Source organism: Spodoptera frugiperda, chromosome 4 (assembly GCF_023101765.2).
Source record: "Spodoptera frugiperda isolate SF20-4 chromosome 4, AGI-APGP_CSIRO_Sfru_2.0, whole genome shotgun sequence".
In the NCBI taxonomy this organism is placed as follows: Eukaryota; Metazoa; Arthropoda; class Insecta; order Lepidoptera; family Noctuidae; genus Spodoptera; species Spodoptera frugiperda.
The window spans coordinates 4,284,093-4,306,161 of record NC_064215.1 but is presented as its reverse complement, the minus strand read 5'-3'; the positions used below and the strand labels follow the sequence as shown (position 1 = coordinate 4,306,161).

General features: G+C 35.6%; 4 protein-coding genes and 1 long non-coding RNA gene across 8 annotated transcripts; 3 read left to right on the top strand and 2 right to left on the bottom strand.

Moving 5' to 3' along the window:
* Positions 1-279: 279 nt before the first annotated feature.
* On the top strand, positions 280-3,798 carry LOC118272424 (cell division cycle protein 27 homolog). The gene is made up of 4 exons (XM_035588933.2): positions 280-457; positions 542-617; positions 782-929; positions 1,042-3,798. Exons 1-4 carry the CDS (start codon positions 434-436, stop codon positions 2,918-2,920), a joined length of 2,127 nt encoding a protein of 708 aa, XP_035444826.1. The 5' UTR covers positions 280-433; the 3' UTR covers positions 2,921-3,798.
* Positions 3,792-8,887, bottom strand: LOC118272425 (nuclear receptor coactivator 5). Its single transcript, XM_050693339.1, is given in 8 exon segments — positions 3,792-4,516; positions 4,596-4,768; positions 5,060-5,259; positions 5,667-5,787; positions 6,693-6,894; positions 7,735-7,861; positions 8,240-8,525; positions 8,731-8,887. Coding segments are annotated over 8 exon segments (1,368 nt in total). The 5' UTR covers positions 8,738-8,887; the 3' UTR covers positions 3,792-4,264.
* A 294-nt stretch (positions 8,888-9,181) lies between these two features.
* On the top strand, positions 9,182-12,186 carry LOC118272756 (mpv17-like protein 2). Of its 4 annotated transcripts, none has more exons than XM_050693336.1 (3): positions 9,182-9,394; positions 10,053-10,288; positions 11,249-12,186. In XM_050693336.1, exon 3 carries the CDS (start codon positions 11,252-11,254, stop codon positions 11,891-11,893), a length of 642 nt encoding a protein of 213 aa, XP_050549293.1. In that variant the 5' UTR covers positions 9,182-9,394; positions 10,053-10,288; positions 11,249-11,251; the 3' UTR covers positions 11,894-12,186. The 4 variants fall into 4 exon arrangements, with proteins under 4 accessions (XP_050549293.1, XP_035445310.2, XP_050549295.1 ...); XM_050693338.1 differs by lacking the exon at positions 9,182-9,394 and adding an exon at positions 9,487-9,639; XM_050693337.1 differs by lacking the exon at positions 9,182-9,394 and adding an exon at positions 9,642-9,659.
* Positions 12,187-12,391: 205 nt separating this feature from the next.
* LOC118272825 (uncharacterized) lies at positions 12,392-21,898 on the bottom strand. The gene is made up of 10 exons (XM_035589520.2): positions 21,608-21,898; positions 20,691-20,863; positions 18,606-18,671; positions 18,014-18,154; positions 17,354-17,617; positions 15,228-15,372; positions 14,827-14,968; positions 14,291-14,489; positions 13,294-13,432; positions 12,392-12,841 (listed from the first exon to the last, which is right to left on the bottom strand). Exons 1-10 carry the CDS (start codon positions 21,857-21,859, stop codon positions 12,467-12,469), a joined length of 1,896 nt encoding a protein of 631 aa, XP_035445413.2. The 5' UTR covers positions 21,860-21,898; the 3' UTR covers positions 12,392-12,466.
* LOC118272826 (uncharacterized) lies at positions 15,835-16,214 on the top strand. Its single transcript, XR_004783389.2, has 2 exons — positions 15,835-15,874; positions 15,945-16,214. It is a non-coding gene; the product is annotated as an uncharacterized LOC118272826 (long non-coding RNA).
* Positions 21,899-22,069: the final 171 nt, after the last annotated feature.

Here is a 22,069-nt window from a genome sequence, read left to right as displayed (position 1 = left end):
GAAGTATGTTATTAACGTTTAGGTATAAGATTATTTATTACTTTTTTTTTACTAATATTGTATAAATTAAATATACTTTGTTAATTATTTAAACAAAAATCTTTTATCTCTTTCAAGCAGGTAAGAAACTCTGCACTCTGTGCATAATTGTGATTTAAATTACAAAATTATTTCCCTATTTTTTTTTATTTAATAAACATTTTAGTATAATGTATTATTAAAACCTCCGTCGATATAAGTGTCTATGGTATGGTAGTTTTAGGATGTTTTACCGCTGGCAATATTTTTATCATTCATAGACAATTAACAAAAATGAAAATGTCCGTCGTGAAAGATACGCTCTAATTTATTTTGTGACTATTTAATATTCGTTGCTTGCGATGTGAATATTTTGTAGTATTTATATTCTTGTAAGTGCATATAATCCACCAAGATGATTGTTCAAGAACCTATACAGGTAAGAAATAACATGATTTTCCGATAACTGTCAAATGAAATATTTTCGTGGAGATACGTTTCAATTCGTTTTAAATTCCCACAGGTTATCGTTTGGGATTGTCTCAATAATTATGAATACGACAATGCTATATTTCTGGCTGAGAGACTACACGCCGAAGGTAATGATTGAACATCTCTTTAGACTAAAATTTGCTCAATTTAATCATTGTTTAACACCTGCATATAAGGTGCTGTTATTGATTTTTACGTAATTCATGATTTCGAAATTAATTATGCACTACCATATCGTGTTTTATCATCAGCGTTTTAATTTCTGTTTCAGTGGCATCAGAGGAAACTGCTTTTTTACTGGGAACTTGTTATTATAGAGCTGGAAAAATAAATGAGGCTCAATACTTGTTGCAAAACATGTCATTGACTTTACCACAAGCCAGATTCCTGCTAGCTAAATGTTTCTTGGAATTAAAATCGTAAGTAATACTTTAAGCCTTTGTTTAGTTACCATGATAATGTGCAAATAAGTAGTTCAAATCTTTGTTATGTTGTGTTGTTTTTACTACATTCAGTAATTCCTTATTTCAGATTTAAGGATGCTGAACTTACACTTGGAAATAATTTAGATATTGTTGCTTCTGAATTTGGTGAACAAGCACCCTATGCATTACAACTTTTGGGCAAAATATATAATCTCACTGAAAGGAGAAGCAAAGCCGTAGAAGCTCACAGAAAAGCACTTTCATTGAACCCATTTATGTGGAAATCTTTTGCACAACTGTGTAACATGGGTGAAAAAGTGGACCCTCACCAAGTATTCCAAATGAACAATACTGACTTTACATTTGGTGTAACTACATTAGTGAATCTAGTCAGCAATTCAGAAAACATTTCATTTGTTAATAGTAACAACATTCCTAATAATACTGCTATGAATACTAATGTCACACCCAACAATGTGGCTACGAGAACCCCTATGACAATGTCCACTAGCATCACACCAGAGACTCAAGCTCCTGTGAAGAGAATGCATAGTGTGTTCAGTGGCATGGCACCTATTCCTTTTTCACCCTCTTTTGGTATGCTACCGATGGAAGAATCTCCTGTACTATATACACCGACTCTAACAGACTCAAATGAGCAGAAAGCCATACCTAAGATAGTAAACTCGTTACGAGCACAAATGGGCCAGTTAAAAGATGCATTCAGCCCAGCTCCTAGGTGTACTCTTGGACCAGCTCCACGTCGGTCATCTAGATTATTTAGTAATAATAACAGCAGTTACTCAGTAAAAGAAAATAATAAATCACCAAGTAGAAAATTTGTAGCTCCTAAAAGTCCTTCAAGAAAAAATAAGCAGCGTACAGCCAAAAATATCAAAAGTAACACAGTAGAAGCTAATGAAAGGAATAACAAAAGTGTAGAGACAGTTACACCAACAATACCACCAAAGAACTCCAATGGTGTTGCTTTGTTAAATTTAATGCGGGATTTGGGAGAAGCATACAAGTCACTGGCATTCCTAGATTGCAAGACTGCAATTAAATTATTCCAGGAAACATCACCAAAGCAACTAGCGTCTCCCTGGGTTCAGACTATGATAGCAAAGGCACATTATGAACTAGCTCAATATGAAGCAGCTGCTAAAATTTTTGCTGAAATTAGAAAACAATATCCAAATCGTACTGAAGGAATGGATATTTATAGTACCTGTTTATGGCATTTGCAACGGGAAGCACAATTATCAGCATTATCTCAAGAACTAGTTGAATTGGATAGGAAAGACCCCATAGCTTGGCTTGCTGCTGGTAACTGCTTTTCTCTTCACAAGGAAAGAGAAACTGCTTTAAAATTCTTCAAACGAGCTGTTCAATTAAACCCAGAAGCAGCATATGCTCATGCTTTATTAGGACATGAGTATGCAGTTGCCGAGGAGACAGACAAGGCTCTTTCTAGCTTCAGAGCGGCAGTAGCAATTGACCCGCGTAATTATGTTGCATGGTTTGGGATTGCTACAGTTTATGCGCGACAAGAACGTTGGAAGCCTTCTGAAGTGCACATTCGACGAGCTTTAACCATACATCCTCATTCAGGAGTTTTGAGGTGCCAATTAGGATTAGCACAAGCAGCTCTAGGCAAGATGGACAGAGCTCTTGCTACTTTAGAAAGGGCTGTTGCTTTAGACACAGAGAATCCTTTGTGTCGGTTCCACAGAGCTTCTGTTTTATTACGGGCTGGTAAACCAGAAGAAGCTTTAGCAGATCTGCACCATTTGAAAGATATTGCACCAAGAGAATCATTAGTATATTATTTACTTGGAAAAGTTCACAATAAGTTAGGCAATTCCCATTTAGCATTGATGCACTTTAGCTGGGCTACAGACTTAGATCCCAAAGGCACGGGAGGGCACATAAAAGAAGGCTTTGACCCATCCAAGCAAGAAGACCCGCCAGAGAGGTCAACCTAATTGGTATGACGACTTAAAAAGATTAAAAGGATTGCAGAATAGCCTGCACTGTTGTGGTTGGCAATGCAGTCAATACCTGACTGATCCCATGTAAATATCGCTCTCACCCGTCGAGCTCTCACTGACACCAAATTCTTCCAACAAAGCTTTATGGGGTTTGATGGGTGTGTGGTGGCATTTAGTCGCTATAGTAATAAGGGCGTATGTGGATATGTTTATATAGAGTAAGATGTGGATATTCGTAATGTTATCCTAGTTTATTATATATATCTTGTATAGCTAATAACTTTTAGAGAGATGAAAGAATATAATTTTTAAAAAGATGATGCTTTTGAAAGTTAATAAAGACTCAGAGCCTTGATCTCAATGGGATGTTATAAATAATAATCATATAATATAGAGCCATTAAATAATTGAAGTTGCAAATTCTTAAAATGCCATAATTATGAATTCCTGAAATCTAAATCTACTAATTGTTGTCCTCATATTTGTATATAGAATCATCCCGTTCAGTGTGTATAGTTCCTAGAGAACAGCTGGCGGATATACCAAAACATTTAAAAATCATGTAAACAATATTATAAATCCTTGCATGAAGGTTTTATTTTGTATGACAGTAGCTTTGGATGTTAGTTTGGCTGGGGGTCATAGAAATTGAAACATGTGAACCAAATTATTTGTATTCAATTCCTGCTTCAGTAATCCTGGATCTTGTTTCTTAGCATCAATGAAAAGTGTTTCATGTGTATGTAAATAATAACACATTAACTTTATAGCACCATTGTCATTTGACATCACCAATGAACTGCTAGCTATGTGGACAAACTTGTTTAGACCACCTAATGTATGAATTTAATAAATAAAACTGATGTAACTTATGGTTGAGTTTTATTTTCAGTAAATGCTAAAAAATAACATTGTGTCAATCGCATCTACTGAGGAAAGCAGCGTTTCGCGCCACTTCCATTACAGTAAGATTGATAAGACCTTACAGTTACAGAAATACAATAAAGAGTGAATAAATAACCCCGTGTTGACCAGCAATACTAAACTCCACAAGACAATTTTTATAATATTACATAGATACCATAATGAAAAAAAAAACAAATGCTTGTTTACTGTACTGTATTGGTCTTACCCTGTATTGTTTCACTTTACATTTAACTCTATGTAACAGAGTAAATAATCTTATTTGCTTAATTGAAATAGTACACTGGAAGTATCGTTTTCGGTTTATAAATCTTCTTAATTACACATTTTTCTCTGAACTAGGCACAGACTCACGAGCTAGTCAGAAACTGCACAGTATAAATTCTTGAAACACAATAATTAGAGTCACAATGTCTATGTAAACTTTTGTAATATTGAATCTAGTGCTTTTCTAACAGTGGGGTCACTCAGCAGTTTGTTCTGTGTGGGCGGAGCGGGGGCCGGCGGCGTCGGCGCCGCGGGGGGCGGCTGTTCCACCGGGGCTATCACTTTCTTATCATTTAATATACTTAGAATTCTTTGTTGAAGATCTACTTGTGTTTTGTTGGTAGGGGGCGGATTTAATGGCTCCCCAAGCTCGATTTTTACTTGTTGCTCTCTCCGTTCCTGTAAAACAAAAAAATTATAAGTGAATTTACTTGCACTAAAAATTGAATAATATTAAAACTTAATAAAACTAACAAACCTGTAAGTACTCTATAACTTTATCGTACTGCAAGACCGTGAGGGTGCGTCCATCAGCGAGCTGGCCGAGTAACGCGTACACTGCCTCCCTGCCAGAGGGACCACCTCTCTGGACCTCTTGGAAGTTGCGGGATAACAGCTGAAGAGCATCTTCCAGTGGCATATTCCGATGTTCTGTTTGAATAAAAAGGGCGACATTTTAGCATAAAACTCATACTATACCATTTTACTACAGTTAACTAGTCTAAAACAGTGGATGCATTGTTTCGTCTAGTGAGATTACTGTAAGCCTAACTTCTTGATGAAGTGAGATGACCTTCAAGAGGATCGCAACGCAATTTGAGTCATCTGGTATGACCTGTATCCATGGAAGGCGCCGATTGCTTACTATCATACGGTGTTGCAGCTACTCGTTTGACGCCCCACCCCATTAAAAACATCGACTATAGTACCGCAATGACTCACCTTGAGGCAGTCCGTGAAGTATTGTTAGTGTTAAGGACCTGTGCTCCTGATTTTGTGGCATTACTAATATGGCGTATAGACAGCCGCGAGACGCAATGTTACCGAGTACTTTGCCAATCGGTACATCTTCCATGGGAAACAAAAGATCAACCACAATGCCTAGCCTTTTGAGTCGACCTTCGATGTATTCTGCATATTCCCTGTAAACAAAAGAATTATAAATAATTAAAAACAAACATTACGCGCTTTACAGACTTTACTCTGACGTAGAAAAGTTAATAAAACGAATACTGACCACGAAACTTCAATCTGTGGTCAGTTAATTTTTTATTGGTTTCATCGATTTCCAAATTCTTAATACTTATAGTTTATTATAAGCACTAGCATGTTATCTATTTCTCCGCCTACATATTCGACTCGTAACGATAATTTTGTTTACATTTGTTTAAATGTTTATACACACATTTCAAAGTTTATACACAAGTTAGTTATAGAAAATAAGTCAATTTTAGCTACTATCCGGCTAATTACCATCGATAACATTTCATTGCCTTTACATTAACCCATGAAACACTTAAACAGTTGTAATTAACAGGTAGGTACTTACGTAAGGGATTTTGAGACGACAATAATTTCACAATCATTTCTCTCTGTGACAGGTAGCGCTCTGGGATATTCTGACATTTGTTGATAGCGGTCGTAACTACTGCGCTCTTTCCATTCACCAGCTGAACAGAAACAAAAATAAATAAACTCACTAAACACTAGACACGTCTAACACAAAAAATACGTGACAACAACACTTGAATGAATAAGAAACTAAAAATAAAAATCAATTGCGATGAACATTTTTGTATGAGTTGCGCAATTTGATATATCCAGAATAATTATAGTATGCGACTTAACCTCGTGTGATTGGTATACTTACATAGTATGTATATAACACATGTAAGCAAAAAGATGTTTACATTCCAGGGATATCAAATAAGTAATGACTATTTCAGGGTTGTTCCTAACATTACGTTATCAAAAATATGCTCAAAGTCCGATTTTGTCCGTTTCTTTTTTATAAAGATTGAAGATTACCTTCAAACGTCGAGAACACGAGCGTGCATCTAGATGTCAGTTTCAAAGTGAATACCTTAACTGTGTTGAGTTTTATACAATTTTAAGTTCATCCCTTCTCTTGCCTTACTACTGCCCTCTGACAGATTTAGCTACATAACACACTTGAGTATTAAAGTACCTGCCCCTTACATAAAAAAAAACTCACGAAAAATGAGAACCCACTTAAAATAATAAAAAAGAGGTAGGTGCTCAAAATAGCTACGATATTTTTATTACAGCCTCTTATGCATAGGATACATAAGTGTCGAAACTCGTCAGTGGGTCAAATCTATAAGATGGTAGTGGATAGAGGAATAAAACAAAATTATGTTTAAATATTTAAGCTAGTTATTATCATGCTGTACGACTAGTATGAGTATGATTTACAACCGAAATTAATAAACGATTTAAATCCATATCTTTGAATATGAGTAATATTAATGTCAATAATCATTAATTAATATCGGTCATTAGACGTATCTATGTTGTTAAAGTAATGAATTATGAATGATAATAATCAACAGACCTCTACCTGATACCGGCGAGCGGTCCCTGAAGCCAGGAGGAGCTCCACGGCCGCGGCCACGTCCACGTCCCCTTGGAATGCCTCGGCCGCGCATTCCTCCCCTCCCCTCCCATCCAGGTTTACCTGGATAACCTTCATCATATTCTTCATCTCTGTAACCTGGAAAATTTTAAAGAATTAGTGAATAATTTGGTACTTGATTCTCACTGTTAACCTGAAGCAGACTCGCTCAAGAACTAGGGTTAGTAATTAACTTAGGTCTTAAGTGATTTAGTGATTGAGCACCTCCTTAACTTTATCAAAGTAGGTCCTTAAAAATATTCAAAGTAGGTGGTTCATGTCATAATTCTCTAGGTTTCATGGGTAGACTGAGACTAGGTATGAAACATGGGTATTAATTACCGACTTCACAAAAAGGCGGAGGTACTATGTTCGGCTGTTTGTATGTTTTTTTTTTTTTTTGTATGTTTGTTCATCAAATACTCCGTCAATTGTCGACGGATTTTCAAAATTCTTTTTTGTTCGAAAGTAGATAGTTCTGAGGTGGTCCCACTGTCACCAAGTTAGGATCTGATGATGGAATCTTAAAGAAATCGAGGGAACTCCTCAAATATTATAGGGAACTATATAGTGATTTTGGTATATTCATCTAGAATTGAAGCATTTACAGTCAAAAAGTAACCTTTGAAGAGGTGGAACTGATGAAGAAGACCAGAAATGGCCAATGGAACTTCATACTAACATAGAAATCACAATAAAGTTAATTAAGTGACTGTGACAATACAAATAAATAAAGTAGTTATTGAGATAGAGAATTTTAACCAGTGTTAACCACAGTTAACAGTTTTAACCACCATTTTTTAAAAAGTGTGAAATAAAATACTTTTTACAAAAAAATAAACCGACTTCACTAAAAAAGTTAAAAATAACTTTAATTTCGGAAGTCGGTGTAGCAAACAAATAATACCGAGAAACACCGACTTCCGAAATTAAAGTTATTTTTAACTTTTTTAGTGAAGTCGGTTTATTTTTTGTACTGTACTTGATCTCCAATATAATTTCCAAAATTATCATAAAGCTCTTCATTGCCATCATCAGCACCCATCAAGGGGGCCTTATCATTATGAGCCGCTGCTGGTGGCATGTCAGATGCTGCTGGATCCATATGCCTGTGAAAAATATTACTATTATTGTAAATTGTTTAGTAGTATGTCCAGCAAGACGTAAATGTTATGTGTCCAAGTTAAAAAATCCAATGAGTCAAAATGTTTTACGTATAACACAAAAGGCAAGATGTATTATATTATTATAAATGAAAAAATAGGCTTGGCGGAGTTACATAGAACTTATAATCCATTGCTTTGGGTGGTACTTATATGTACTTACTTCTGCTTCTAAGCAGATAGAAACAATTTTAGCACCACCCATAATCTGTAACCAATATGCTGCACTTGACTAATTAAATACTGCTGTTGTTTATGTAGTTGCAAAAGACTTTAGAAAGAATATACAAACTTGGTGGAGTTTATACTTAAGTGAAATATTACCTCTTATCAATGACACCAATGTTTGTCTGTGCAGTTTTCACACTGAGACTCTTTCCTTGGAACATAGTTCCATTCGCTTTGACAATAGCTTCCTGGGCACTCGATTCTTCAGCAAACTGGACGAATCCAAAGTTCCTATTAATAACAATACCATGTATTTCCCCATATTGTATGAAATGGTTGTATAACTCGTCCACTGAGGCACTGTCTTGTAAACCGCCGACGTAAATACGAAGGTGGGACGTTGCCCGGTCTTTCATAGCATGTCTATCTAGGGTTAATTTGTCTGAAAACAATATAAGTTTAAATTAAATCATAATTAGACAAGTGCAGTGCTTGTACTTTCATAAAAATTCGGTGTTAAACACATTTTTACGAGTTTCTTAAGGATAAACAAGCTAACTAGGAACATGTATAATGTCATTAAAATCATAATAGTGACATAGGTTAATTAGATATTTTATCATTAAAACATTTGTTTCATTCTTTACCTGCCATCTTTACAGTCTGAAAATTTATAGACAGTACAGTTACAATAAAATTATTTTGTATTCGTTTAGTTCAGCAAGACGCGCTTTCACGAAACCTCAATCGTCCATAGACAAACAATACTTTTTTCTATTCTTCTATTGTTTATTCTTTGTTGTTTCTTCTGATACCAGCCTTTACGCGCACAAAAACTCTATAGTTCACTATGGGTTCAAAAATGGGGTGCAAGTTCAAGGTTCTTGGTGCAAAAAAAGATACCTATTATCACCGCTTATCCTAAGAATCCTAACAGAACAAAATAAAACATTTTCACCAAATAGCCTCCAAAGGTCTGCCTAAACAAAGCTGGTTGCCTGAATGTTATGTTATGTTGTGGTTATGTACAATGTATGGGAGCATGTAAGGTGCATCTCTATCAACAGTAGCATAGCATGGCAACACGTTCGATTTTGTGTGACACTAATGACAGTAGTCTCTTGACAGCATGGTTTTTTGGGCAATGTTTGAATTTATTGAGGTTAGAATTTTCCTGGAAAATCGAGTGATTTTATTTGAACAACGTTATATAATATAAAAAATGTCAAAAATTATAGTGTTTAATTTTTAAATACTGCTATGGACAAGATATAAATTTCATATTTTCTTTTTATACGTCATTAATTTATTGTAAGTATTTTTTTATGTTATTACTTATATTTTGTAATATTATCATTAATGATGAGATACTAAGTGGAGAAAAAGGCTATTAATAAATTGTTGTATTTATATAATAACCATAATTGGTTTAGAAATAACAAATAATTAGTTAATTTCAACACGCACTAAAAATTGGCTATAATAAAATTCCTATGCCAAAAATAAACTGCACCGATACGTAATTTCTAATGTTACTAAATACAATACGATAGAAAGTGAGTTAATAAATATTGAGGTATGACTTATACCTAATTAACATGGTTTTGATAAATAGTTTGTAGTTTTTTTTTAGAAGCCTATTTGGTCAGTTGGTATCCTTAAAGGCGGAGTATTTCATCTACATAGTAATACATACCTACTACTTCTCAGACTAACTCCCATTTAGTTGTGGTTAAGATTTTTACACCAGGCAAAGTTTTAACTATTTGAGTCACATGCATGTTTTATAAAACTATACAGAGGCACTTGTCATCACACAGATTCAAAGTTATTTTAGTTCTCTAATAACAATGTTTTTTTTCTTTTGTAGTCTAGATTATTTTTATAGGTAGATATTTATTTATTTATTTAGGTACCTATTCAAATTTTAGACATTTAGTAGAGTAACTACTTACTTAATTTGTTCTAGATATTCCCTAACAATGGTAATGAGAAGAGTATTTTCCAAAGCTTACACATCATATAAAGTCGCAGTAGACAATGCATTTAATGCCAAGAATCTGTTATACACAAACATCATGATATCCATGGGATCATCAAGTTGTGGAGATTTGATACAGCAGTCTTACGAAATTATTAAAAAAAAACTTGTACACTTTGATTTCCAACGAACGGCTCAAATGGCATTCTCAGGTTTTACTGCAGGTGTTATTTGTCATCATTGGTACCTTGTCTTAGATAGATTTATAGTCGGTAGAACCATCTACATGGTGATAAAGAAATTGATAATGGATCAGTGCATTTGTTCCCCTGTAGTTATATTGTCATTCTTTGCAACTGTAGCAATTTTTGAAGATGATCCATACGAGAACTTTACAGCTGAAGTCTCTGAAAAATTCTGGATTCTTTACAAAGCTGAGTGGGTTGTATGGCCACCAGCACAAATTATAAACTTTTATTTTTTACCAACAAGATTCAGAGTAGCGTATGATAACTCAATATCTTTAGGCTATGATATCTATACTTCTCATGTTAAGCATTCAAGGTATAAAGCCAAAGAGAAAGAAAGTGTACAAAAAGATAATAGTTAATGTAGAAACGGAAAATACGAATGGGAATTAAGAATTGAATTAAGAATGAAATGTGTATTTTTTTACGTTATTGTTTTTCTATTATTGATTTAATAATAAATATTCTTTGTTGATACTCTTATCTGTTTCATTAAACGTAAAAAAATGCATATAGTTATTTATTTGTCCAGTAAATCAAGTGTCTGAAATTAGGCCTCATCTCAGTTCTTCATATAAAACCATTGCCAGCCAGTGCGCATAAAGCATTGCTTACTGCACTGAAGCATTAGACTCAAAATTCTTGATTGTTCTCCATGCAGTATACCTGACAAAGCCCACTATGTACCCAGCTATTGTTATGATAGAGAAAATGGAGAATATAGGAATGTTACTTCGCTAAAGTTATAAAATAGGTCACTAGCTATTAACCAATAAAACCTTTTTTGTCGTTTTGTATTTGATATTAAAATATCAAGATCTGTGTGGTGACGCCCATTTGACGCATTCTGTAATGTGAACGGTTATGTCATGCCAAATAAACTAAAACAAAGGTTCTCTCAATTAAAAAGTCGTAACACAATGTTATTATTTGCAGATAATGAAAATACTACTCTCCACATGGAGAACCATAGCAGCCAATGTACGAAGAACAACAGCAATTCCAAAAGTTAAAAGTTTCATGAAAGTAGCATTTAGTGATAAATATTTATTTTATACAAATGTGACCATATCACTGAGCCTATCGTCGGTGGGCGATCTGATGGAACAGAGTTATGAGATATACATTAAGGAACAAACTCATTATGATTTCAAGAGATGCGCGCACATGGCATTCTCAGGAGTAGCAGTGGGGATCCTATGCCACCACTGGTACAAAGTATTAGATAAGTTTATAGTGGGAAAGACTGTGGATATGGTAATAAAGAAATTGGTGCTAGATCAGTTCATATTCTCACCTGTTATGATAATCACGCTGTTTGGAAGTCTAGCCCTGTTCGAAGAGAATCCTTACGAGAATTTCAAGGAGGAAGTGAAAGATAAGTTTGTGAAGTTGTACCGCGCGGAGTGGATGGTGTGGCCGCCGGCGCAGATCATCAACTTCTACTTCCTACCGACCAAGTACAGAGTGCTGTACGACAACACGATATCATTAGGATACGACGTATACACATCACAAGTCAAACACACGAAGCCTGCGAAAGCTTTACTAGAAGACAAGATAAAGCACCACTCATCTTGACAAAGGCTGTCCACTAGTTGAAATATCAATCATAATAAGTAGGTAGTAAGAATTTTTAAATATTAGTTTTAAAATGGCACTTATTGTCAATTTACCATAATTACTACATTGCGTAGTATTCTCAGTTTTTATAAACACCTCGAGACATAAGCTTTGCTGTGATAAAACGTTACCTACATACAAATAGGTACTTATAATGTAATTAGTAAATCAATTATGTAACGTATGTTAAATATATTTTTGTTATACAGTAATTTATTGAATACGAAATAAATATTTGACATAAAAATGTTCTTTGGTGTTTTGAATTATAACTATAAATAGTTACTCTTCCAAGTAGCCAGTAGGTGACACTTGCACACCTACCAAGTATCCACTTGATTTCCTCCAATGGAGGCCTCTACTTTTTGGCTTGATTTGACCTACTTTTTATTAATTCCGAGTGCAGTACAGAAAAGCATACTTGGTAACTACCAAACCTATTTTCAAAAAGACAATTCTCATAATTTCAAACATTTTAATGAAAACAAATTCTAAGTCTCCAATGGACACCAGAAAATTGCAACAACTAGTCTATTTTGGCGTCATAAACGCTTCTTCCATTTGCGAGCTTCTTTTGCTGGCTCTTAGACTGCTAATGACGCTGCGCACAACAGAGTCCTCATAAATCCTCTCGGGCCATGACTCTGTCTGCCTGCTGTGGCTGAATCCAACGCCCTCTTGCACAGTTCTTGGAATCCGACTGGATCGCGGAGTCCCACGATGGGACATAAAGGATCTTCCACGTTTACTCTCCTTCAAGCCAAGCAATGACGTCAGTAACTTGTCCAGTGCCGCTATGTCATCCACATTCGAAGGTTTGGGAGCAGTAGGAGTACTGACTCCAGAGTTCAGTTGGCTCGACAACAAAGATATAGGAGTTCTCGACAGTCCAATAGTGCGGAAAACCTGAAATGTGAACACAAAATTAGAATAGTCGGTGGTTTTCCCGTTAGATTAATTTGAACCTACGTATGTAGGTGACTAGGTGTTATTTGCGATATTGTGATGTGTGATCACGATTGTCCACAAATTCGTGACTTGCGTCATACAAATCTCAATCACAAAAGGTCACAAGTCGGAGATATGAACTAATTTGATTGAGAGTCCTTGAAATCTTTATTACACGGGTTCATAGATGTTGTTAAAACTGGTCTTTTTTGTCAGTTACGTAGCTACTATTTTTATTTACATTTTTACATAATGAGTACAAGTGTACAACCCCGATAACGTCATGTTGTTAAAATTTATCTCGGAAACAATCTCCGAAGGTTACATATCACGCGCCATTTCGATAACATCAGCTGTGCAAATAGTTACATTTCACGCAAAATGTTTGAAAAAGCGATTGGTTTAGATACCTCGTCAGCATTATGGCTCTGATAACTCATTCGCTTCACTTTCCTATATGTTTCATCGTCCAGAGCCTCTTCGACAGCGGCCTCTAGCTTTTCCCTGATGGCTTCATCAGTTTCTTGATTGAGATCTTCCAAGACCAACCTGTGGGAAATGTCATTTAGTTAAAGACCTTTTACGCAAGATTGTGATAGCATGCAATCTCCAAGTGAGATACGTACTTAGGTACCTACCAATCCACTCTTGTTTGCTTTCTACATAAGCGAATAAAACATCCCATTACTGGGTAAATAGCTAGCGGCTTCTTTCAGGCGCTATTCATATATAATACATGGGTATTCCTACCGTAACTACCCATTCATGAGTAAATAGTAAAATAGTGTCATTAATTTCTATGCGAATTGCCATTTAATCAATGCGGGTTCAAGTATTATGTTCGACATTGATAAATAATATTCCCCGGCCTATTTATATTTAGGTACGTTGTTTACATCATAAGATTACAAAATCTTAACAAAACACTACTTATAGCCATGATATGATAAGATATTATTATCTATGTGCACTACCAACCAAACTATCATCGATCATTTTAGTATTACCTAAATAAAATCAAGACATCAATTTGTTAATAAAAAAAAATTTGCGACGACCATGGAAAGGCGTATCAAATGCGTTATCGGCCTTTCGGCGTCCGTTATTATTTGAATTATTTCATTAACTATGGTGGTTATATGTTACTAGCTACTTCCGCGCGGTTTCACCCGCTCTGCTCGGCTCCTATTGGTCATAGCGTGATGTTTTATAGCCTATAGCCTTCCTCGATAGATGGACTATCCAACACAAAAAGAATTATTCAAATCGGACCAGTAGTTCCGGAGATTAGCGCGTTCAAACAAACAAACAAACTCTTCAGCTTTATAATATTAGTATAGATTATAATATTAGTATAGATTATAATATTAGTATAGATTAGTATAGATAAATTATAAGCCTACTTACTCAGCTCGTTCGTCATCTTCAGCCTTATGCAAGTTAGCCCTGTTAGCATCCCTTGCGACCTTGATATCCTGCTCCCAAAATCTACGAAGGTCTGGACTTGAAGTGTACGGTGCAGCTACTTCCTTTATCTTCAGGAATATTATAGCCGTTATGAATATGCAGATAACGTTCACTATTGTTAGACAGCAGCTTACGATTCCTGGATAAAAGTGCGATGACTTAAAGGACAGTAGGTAATTAGGGGCAAAGGTAAAGACCAAGCAATGTATTAATATCTAATAATGTAACTAACTGGGTACTAGTTAGATAAGGATTGACTAGTAAAGTGGCATTTTAAGGAAAAGGAATTTGCAATAAAGGTAGGTACCTAGATATCGATTACCTAAGTGCAGCTATCAAGCTGTTGGTCAGTTTCAAATCGATTTGTGTGATTACATTCTAACTTTTTATAAGGCTTGTTTTGCATGTTTTTAGGATCATAAGGTCTAAAAAATTTAGTTATCTTTTAAGTACCTACACTATAAACATGGCCATACCATTAACAGCAAACTCAATCGGAAGGTAGTCGTGATACAGCGGAGTATACGATGAGTTCCCTGTGTAAGCTTCTCCCTTTATGTGTGGGATTTTGACACCTGGGTAGAGCAGCCATATGCACGCTAGAGCCCAGTATAAGCCCTGGAAATTAAGAGGCAACTTTTGATATGGTTACACTCAGCCAGGTCTGTATTTTTAAATATAAGGATATGTATCTATAACCATAATCTTAAACACTATGTAAAAGGTGATAGAGCCTATTTTTGTATGAGCCGGCCCAACCGGAAAAGTACCACCCTGTCACAGAATATCAGCGTGAAGTATAGTTCTTGAAATAATGTAGTCAACCGCTACGTTTCGTTTGGTAAGAGAGAGTTCTAATTTAAAGAGTAATCCTTACACAATTAACCACAGGTGGTAACAAAGATGCTGAAATAGCGATACCAATGAGCGGGCCAGCACTGCCCTGAAGTAAGGCGAGTGCTACTCCTGTGCCTGACGTCAAGGCCCATAGCACGCCCATCCAGAGAGATCGAACGTTGCCTCTATAAACAAAATGTTAGCAAACTGTTAATTGGTTCGCAGAAAACTGTTCGAATTCTGAACATTCAATGAAATGTTTTATTCGTATTGGAAGGGTACAGCTATTGATGAATAATTATGAATAAAAAGTTACATGTAAAGAAACGTATTTCTAAACACCAATCAGTGAAGTGAAGTGGAATGAAAGTGAAAGCGTTTATTTGGTTCGTCTGTTTTTCATTTATCGGCTAAAAATGGAAGCTGGGTTTATAAAGCAGATTCTAGGATTTACCAGTTTGCGTAGACATGGCATTGAACTTCGTGTTATGGAAAGTGCGGAGTTTTCGAGTGTACAAATAATGCGATAACTACTCGGCTATGTTCAATGAGATGCAGAATTATGTACTAGTACAAAGTCGAGTTACGCCGGAGCATTACGTAAAGAAGGTTATCGTGTTACAGCCATGTAAATGAAACACAAAGCTGTTCAGTCCTGCCAATGCGAAGATTGTGCGGCTTCTGAAGGTAAACATTTCAGGTTATTTTAAATAGTTAATCTGTAGCATGGATAATTTAGACTAAAATCTATTTCCAGGTGGGTGTAAGCATGCTGCTGCACTATTGCTATGGTTACACAGAAGATCTGAGGAGCGTCCATAACATGTTATTGGAAAAAGACAAAATTATCTATATGTACTTCTAGAAAATCATTTATAAAAGCGATACAATGCTTTTATAAATGAAGTTATGAATGCTGCAAAGAAATTCTGGATAGATGCTGTGTTTCCAAAATTAAAAGATATTAATTACATGTTTTTTCTGTAACCATTTTGTAGATATTTTAAATAAAACTTTGTTTTTTAAATACTTTTTTTATTCAATTTTAATTAAAGGTGATTGCAAATTGACAAGCGCACAACAAATGATTATACTATAGTCTAAATGGGGAATTAGGAAATGATAAACACAGGAATGTGGCTTCAAAAAGCAAACTCACACAGTCTTCTGATCACTCTTTCAATATGAATTCGCAGGCTTGCAATTTTCTTTGACCTTAGTACATCATCTCTTGAACTTTTCTTAGTGTTGCTAACACTAGGTGGTCTTATTAACTGAAATTGCTTGTGCAAATGTGCTTGAAGCCTCTGTCTGCCATGATACAAGCTCCAGGTGGTAAAATGTCTATACATTTTTAGCTTGGAACCACTTTTTCTCAGTTTGGGATCAGAAGGCCTAGTTAAAAACAATTTATTAGGAAATTTGGTTGAAGTTGATGGACACAATGGCACGAAACATGAGTCAATACGGCTTTTTTTGGTGCTGTTGTTGTAATAACCAGATGTTGATGGGATGTCCATTTTTAGTTTTATCAAAATATATCTTGAAAATAGAGGAAATTTTGAAAAAAGCCAGCGACGGTAACAAACAGTGAACAGTGACAGACATCGACAAACAGGTATGACGTCATCGGAACTATAGGTCCGTTTCCGCGCGAAAATTTACTGTCAGTTTCAAAACGCATTTTTTGCAATAAATTAGGGTTTTTTTTAATTTTTAATATACTTGTGGTCTATTCTACATGGAATGCTTTACAATGAAAACATAAATAAAAATATTGCATCTTCCCTATTCTGAACATTCAATGAAATGTTTTATTCGTATTGGAAGGGTACAGCTATTGATGAATAATTATGAAAGTGTTTTAATGGTTTCTAGGTCAGTGAAGTGAAGTGGAATGAAAGTGAAAGCGTTTATTTGGTTCGTCTGTTTTTCTTGGGATACTGATGAATAACGATTCTAATTTATAGTTTGCTCACATCAGGCATTGAACTCGTGCTACAAAATGAGACCTATGCTCTACTACTAGCAATGAAACAGTGAGACTCCAGTTCAAAAACCCTTTCGAACTTCTGTTACATATGTAATATGTGTTCTATTTACCCTTTCAGTGGAGGGCAAAAAAATGCAAATATATATGATACAATAAAAAAAAAAACCACCAACCGTCCCTTCATCTCCTCAGTAGGCCAATCTCCAAATCCCCAAGGCATTTCAGTGCTTCCCAATATCAGGCCGAATATGAACCCAAATAGTAGAGATAGGAACATGCCTAACACCAAGCTCTCGAAGCCACTCCTAATGAGACTCCTGTCTGATATTATGGTGCCGAAGGTGATGGACATTACAGGACCCATGAGGGGAGACACCAACATCGCTGCTACGATGTTGGACGCGTTATTTTCTACAAGACCAAGGGCTGCTAGGGAGCTGAAATATTAATGTCGTATCTTAATTTCAAACCGTATTTTTAGTCGTATTTTTTTTTGAGGAGGGAGAATCATTCTGCTTTAAGCCGGAGCCCCGGTGATCCGTTACGTTGTCCGCAACTCCGGATTTCTTGAAAAACCTGGACGACGACCTTTACTTCACCCAGTATCAAAATATCCATATTATCTATCTACTGGTAATTATATTCGGTGCTACGTTGATACAAGTTTGTAACCAATATTTTGTACAAAATGGCACTGTGTCTGATCAACGGAACAACTATTAGTGTGATCTTTTGAAATCAAAGTTTATAATAGTTAGGTAAATAATAGTTCTCATTCATTCAAGGTTTGTGATTAATGGCAAAACAAACGATTAGTACTGTTTATCACTCACTCAGCTGTTATAATTAGCGTTAGATAATCAAACGAGAGCTCCCCCCCTCCCCGCACCCCGTCCACAACTTGTTTTACCGTCAGTTTAGACCTTATCGACTCCACAAAATTCCTCCATCGAGTTGCGTCTTCGGATTTTCGCCTGAAAGAAAATTTTGAGCAAATAATGCTGCTGTGACTTTAAAGTTAACTACATTTTACCTTTACAGTTATAGAAACTACATGTGATACATACAAATACAGGAATTAAATATTAGATTTCTGGTTCAGGCTAAGTACCTATTAAATACTACTAGTAGTTAGGAAGTTTGGACTATTTAATTTAAATTTTGACAAGGGCACGGACTCGAGTCTATGTATTACAAAATATCTAATACATATAGAAAAATGAATTGCTATTCGTTGGTCTCGCTAAAACTCAAAAACGGCTGGACTGATTTGATCAATTTTGGTGTTGAATAATTTGTGGCAGTCCAAGGGTACCTATAAGAGGTGAAAAAAAATTTTTTGAAGCGTTACAAGGTTTGTCGGGATAGCTACCCCTAATCTAGGTACTAGATTCTTATTATTATAGGTAATTGTATGTAACTTACATATCCGTATCATCAGTAATTTGTTCATTTGGCGTAGCCGAGTGCACCACATTGCAGGGTAATACACTGCAATATTGAACTCCTTTAGATATCACAATATTACGCTACGTTCTTATTTCAACCAATATGTTTTCTACTTCTACCAAAATCCAGCAATGTGTACTCCAGGTTATTCTGCACACTACTTTACTATACTAATATAGGTACAATGTGACTTGTAATTCGACGTATTCCTCTTGGAAGGTGATAATACAACTAATTTCCTACAAAATTAGCCCTGTAGTCCGTTGTTCAAAAGTGGCTAGTTACTGAGAAGTTCAACATTTTTTGTTTTGGCCAATTTCCGAACTGGTTAGGTACTGGTTTCATTTAAGTTGTTTTAGTTTTTATCAGTTGTCAATACATAAGTAATCATAGTGATTAACAATGACCAATCAACTACATCACTCAATCTCTTAGTTAAATGCGTGCAATATTATGCACACAACACAGATACACCGCTTACACTAATCGAACTATAACATATACAATAGGCAGCATCCTAAGATGGAGTGTAAGCCGATACCGATCGATCATTGTTTACTAAACTGCAGAGATATTAGCGTATTGTGAAGGGATGTACCCGTCTTCTAATGGTCCATGTAACTACATGTACTAGGTATTGTTTTGGTAAGCTATACCTACAGCCAATTTTTTTATAACCAGCCAATTTTTTTCTGAGAGTTAGGTATCATTCAAACATTCCATTTTTAAATAAAAAAAAACTTTTCACAAATAAATAACCGACTTCACTGAAGAAAGACGGTTAAAAAAAACATTAAAAGGATCAAATTGACTTTGAATGTTTGAATCAAAAATCAGGATGTATATAGTTTTTTTAGTATAATATTATGAAAGGATAATCCGATGTTTGTAGTCCTTGTCTTTCAGTGTATAATTGCCTAATCTGTCTATTACCGATCAAGCGGTTTAGGGTTTGATTGTTGGTGATGGGGAGTTTTTCGTTTCAGAAAAATCTCAGTATAGCATGGAGACTGGAATTGTGCCCAGTACATATAGATAGGGCAGTAGACTCACTTCTTGTTACATGGGACTCATAATAACTGGTAAACAGTGGGTGTTATATTTGTACACTAGCGTCACGCCCTTTTGCATGGGTGAAATGGTGATATATTATGCATGTTTTATACATATAAACCTTCCTCTTGAATCACTCTATCTATTAACAAAAATCCCATCAAAATCCGTTGCGTATTTTGATGGAGTGATGCGTTTTAAAGATTTAAGCATACAATACGGGACATAGGGACAGAGAAAACGACTTTGTTTTCATACTATATAGTGAAATATGTATTTGTGCTTCATTTCGGGGATCAAAAGGAGCTTAACAGTCCATGTTTACCTCACAATAGATTTGCATCGTACACCGATCCCAAGCTGCGTGAGACAGTGCAGCTATATGTATGTAAGTGATGATATATGTATGTGTCTCTGCTTCGTTTCGAGGATCAAAAGGTCCTTAATAGTCCATGTTTACCTCACAATAGATTTGCATCGTACGCCGATCCCGAGCTGCGTGAGACAGTGCAGCTATATGTATGTAAGTGATGATATATGTATGTGTTTCTGCTTAATTTTGGGTATCAAAATGGGCTCAATAGTCCATGTTTACCTGACAATAGATTTGCATCGTACGCCGATCCCGAGCTGCGTGAGACAGTGCAGCTATATGTATGTAAGTGATGATATATGTATGTGTTTTTGCTTCATTTCGGGGATCAAAAGGAGCTTAACAGTCCATGTTTACCTCACAATAGATTTGCATCGTACACCGATCCCAAGCTGCGTGAGACAGTGCAGCTATATGTATGTAAGTGATGATAGTGATGATAATGTATGTGTTTCTGCTTCATTTCGAGGATCAAAAGGAGCTTAATAGTCCATGTTTACCTCACAATAGATTTGCATCGTACATCGATCCCAAGCTGCGTGAGACAGTGCAGCTATATGTATGTAAGTGATGATATATGTATGTGTTTCTGCTTGATTTCGAGGATCAAAAGGTGTTCAATAGTCCATGTTTACCTGACAATAGATTTGCATCGTACACCGATTCCAAGCTGCGTGAGACAGTGCAGCATGGTCTCACACTGGTCGCCAGTTGGCAGAGGGAACACGATCTCGAAATAATTCCCCGGTTTGTCACTTATCCAAACCACGTGCTCCACGTGCAACTTGCTTAGCAGCTCTTGTAGTATCTGCGTACATTCAAATAGTTTTCATCTCTTTTGATAATGATTTTTTTTAAACGTTGCCCCGCATTATGGTTTTCTCCTGTGTCGTTTACAAACATAAAATTTCACATGCACATGACACCCAGACCCGAAACAACAATTTGTGGATCACACAAAGAGTTGCTCCGTGCAGGAATCTAACCCGCTACACGTTGCACGGCAACCAGTTGCCCAGTCACCGCGCCAACCGTGCAGTCAAATATAGATATTGGCTTAAGGTATTTATGTTACATTTTTATAAGTAAGTATTCTATCTCTTCATCTTTCATTGTTTTTAGTCTTTTAAAATGTTACAAATAATTGTGTTACTTTTACGGAGTTTCTTGCTCATTCTTCTTCTTTCGATGCTACACTTTGGAACGAGCAACTAGCTTCACTGACGGACAGACGAACGTTTCAAAAGTGCCCAATTTAGGATTAATTGTGATAAATATTTTGACTTTTACTTTGTTCGTAAATTTTGTATTTTAGTTGAGTTGAATTATATGTGAGTTTTACCTACTATTTATTGACTAAAAGAAAACATAAAAAGTAATAAATAACAACATTTAAATATAATGCACGGTATTCTAATCAATTTATAAATATCATTTCACTTTCAATAGGTAGGTACCTACCTATGTAACAAATACCTAGATCTAAAAGCGTAAGTGAATAAATTGGCAACGACCACCACAACAAGACTTTCTAATTGGCATCAACACTTACATTCTCCATAGTGAAAACTTCATCGCTCTCATCAATATTTTCCAATGGTTGGCTGTAGCCTTCATTATAATACTGCTGGGTCAAATGTACAGGAATACTCCTAGATTTCTTATTCCGCAATTCTACCGCTAATCTTGCCGGCTTAACAGCAGATTCTTCTACAGGAACTAAGTCTTTTGGCTTCCCAAATCTTAGTATATGTTCGTAATTACTTGATGGTATGTAAATTACAAAGATTACTCCTGAAGGCATGATGATTTGGTTTAGGACTTGGTAGTGGAATGAAGGTAAGGTAATGTCTACGGAAGCATCAGTCATTTAGCATGTGAATGCTGGTTAATTAGCTTTCGTTAAATAATTAGAATGTTGAAGTGATGTTTTGCTGTCGTTTGTATTGATGTTCTATTTTTAACCGACTTCATAAAAAGGAGGTTCTCAGTTTCAATTGTATAGTATGTATGT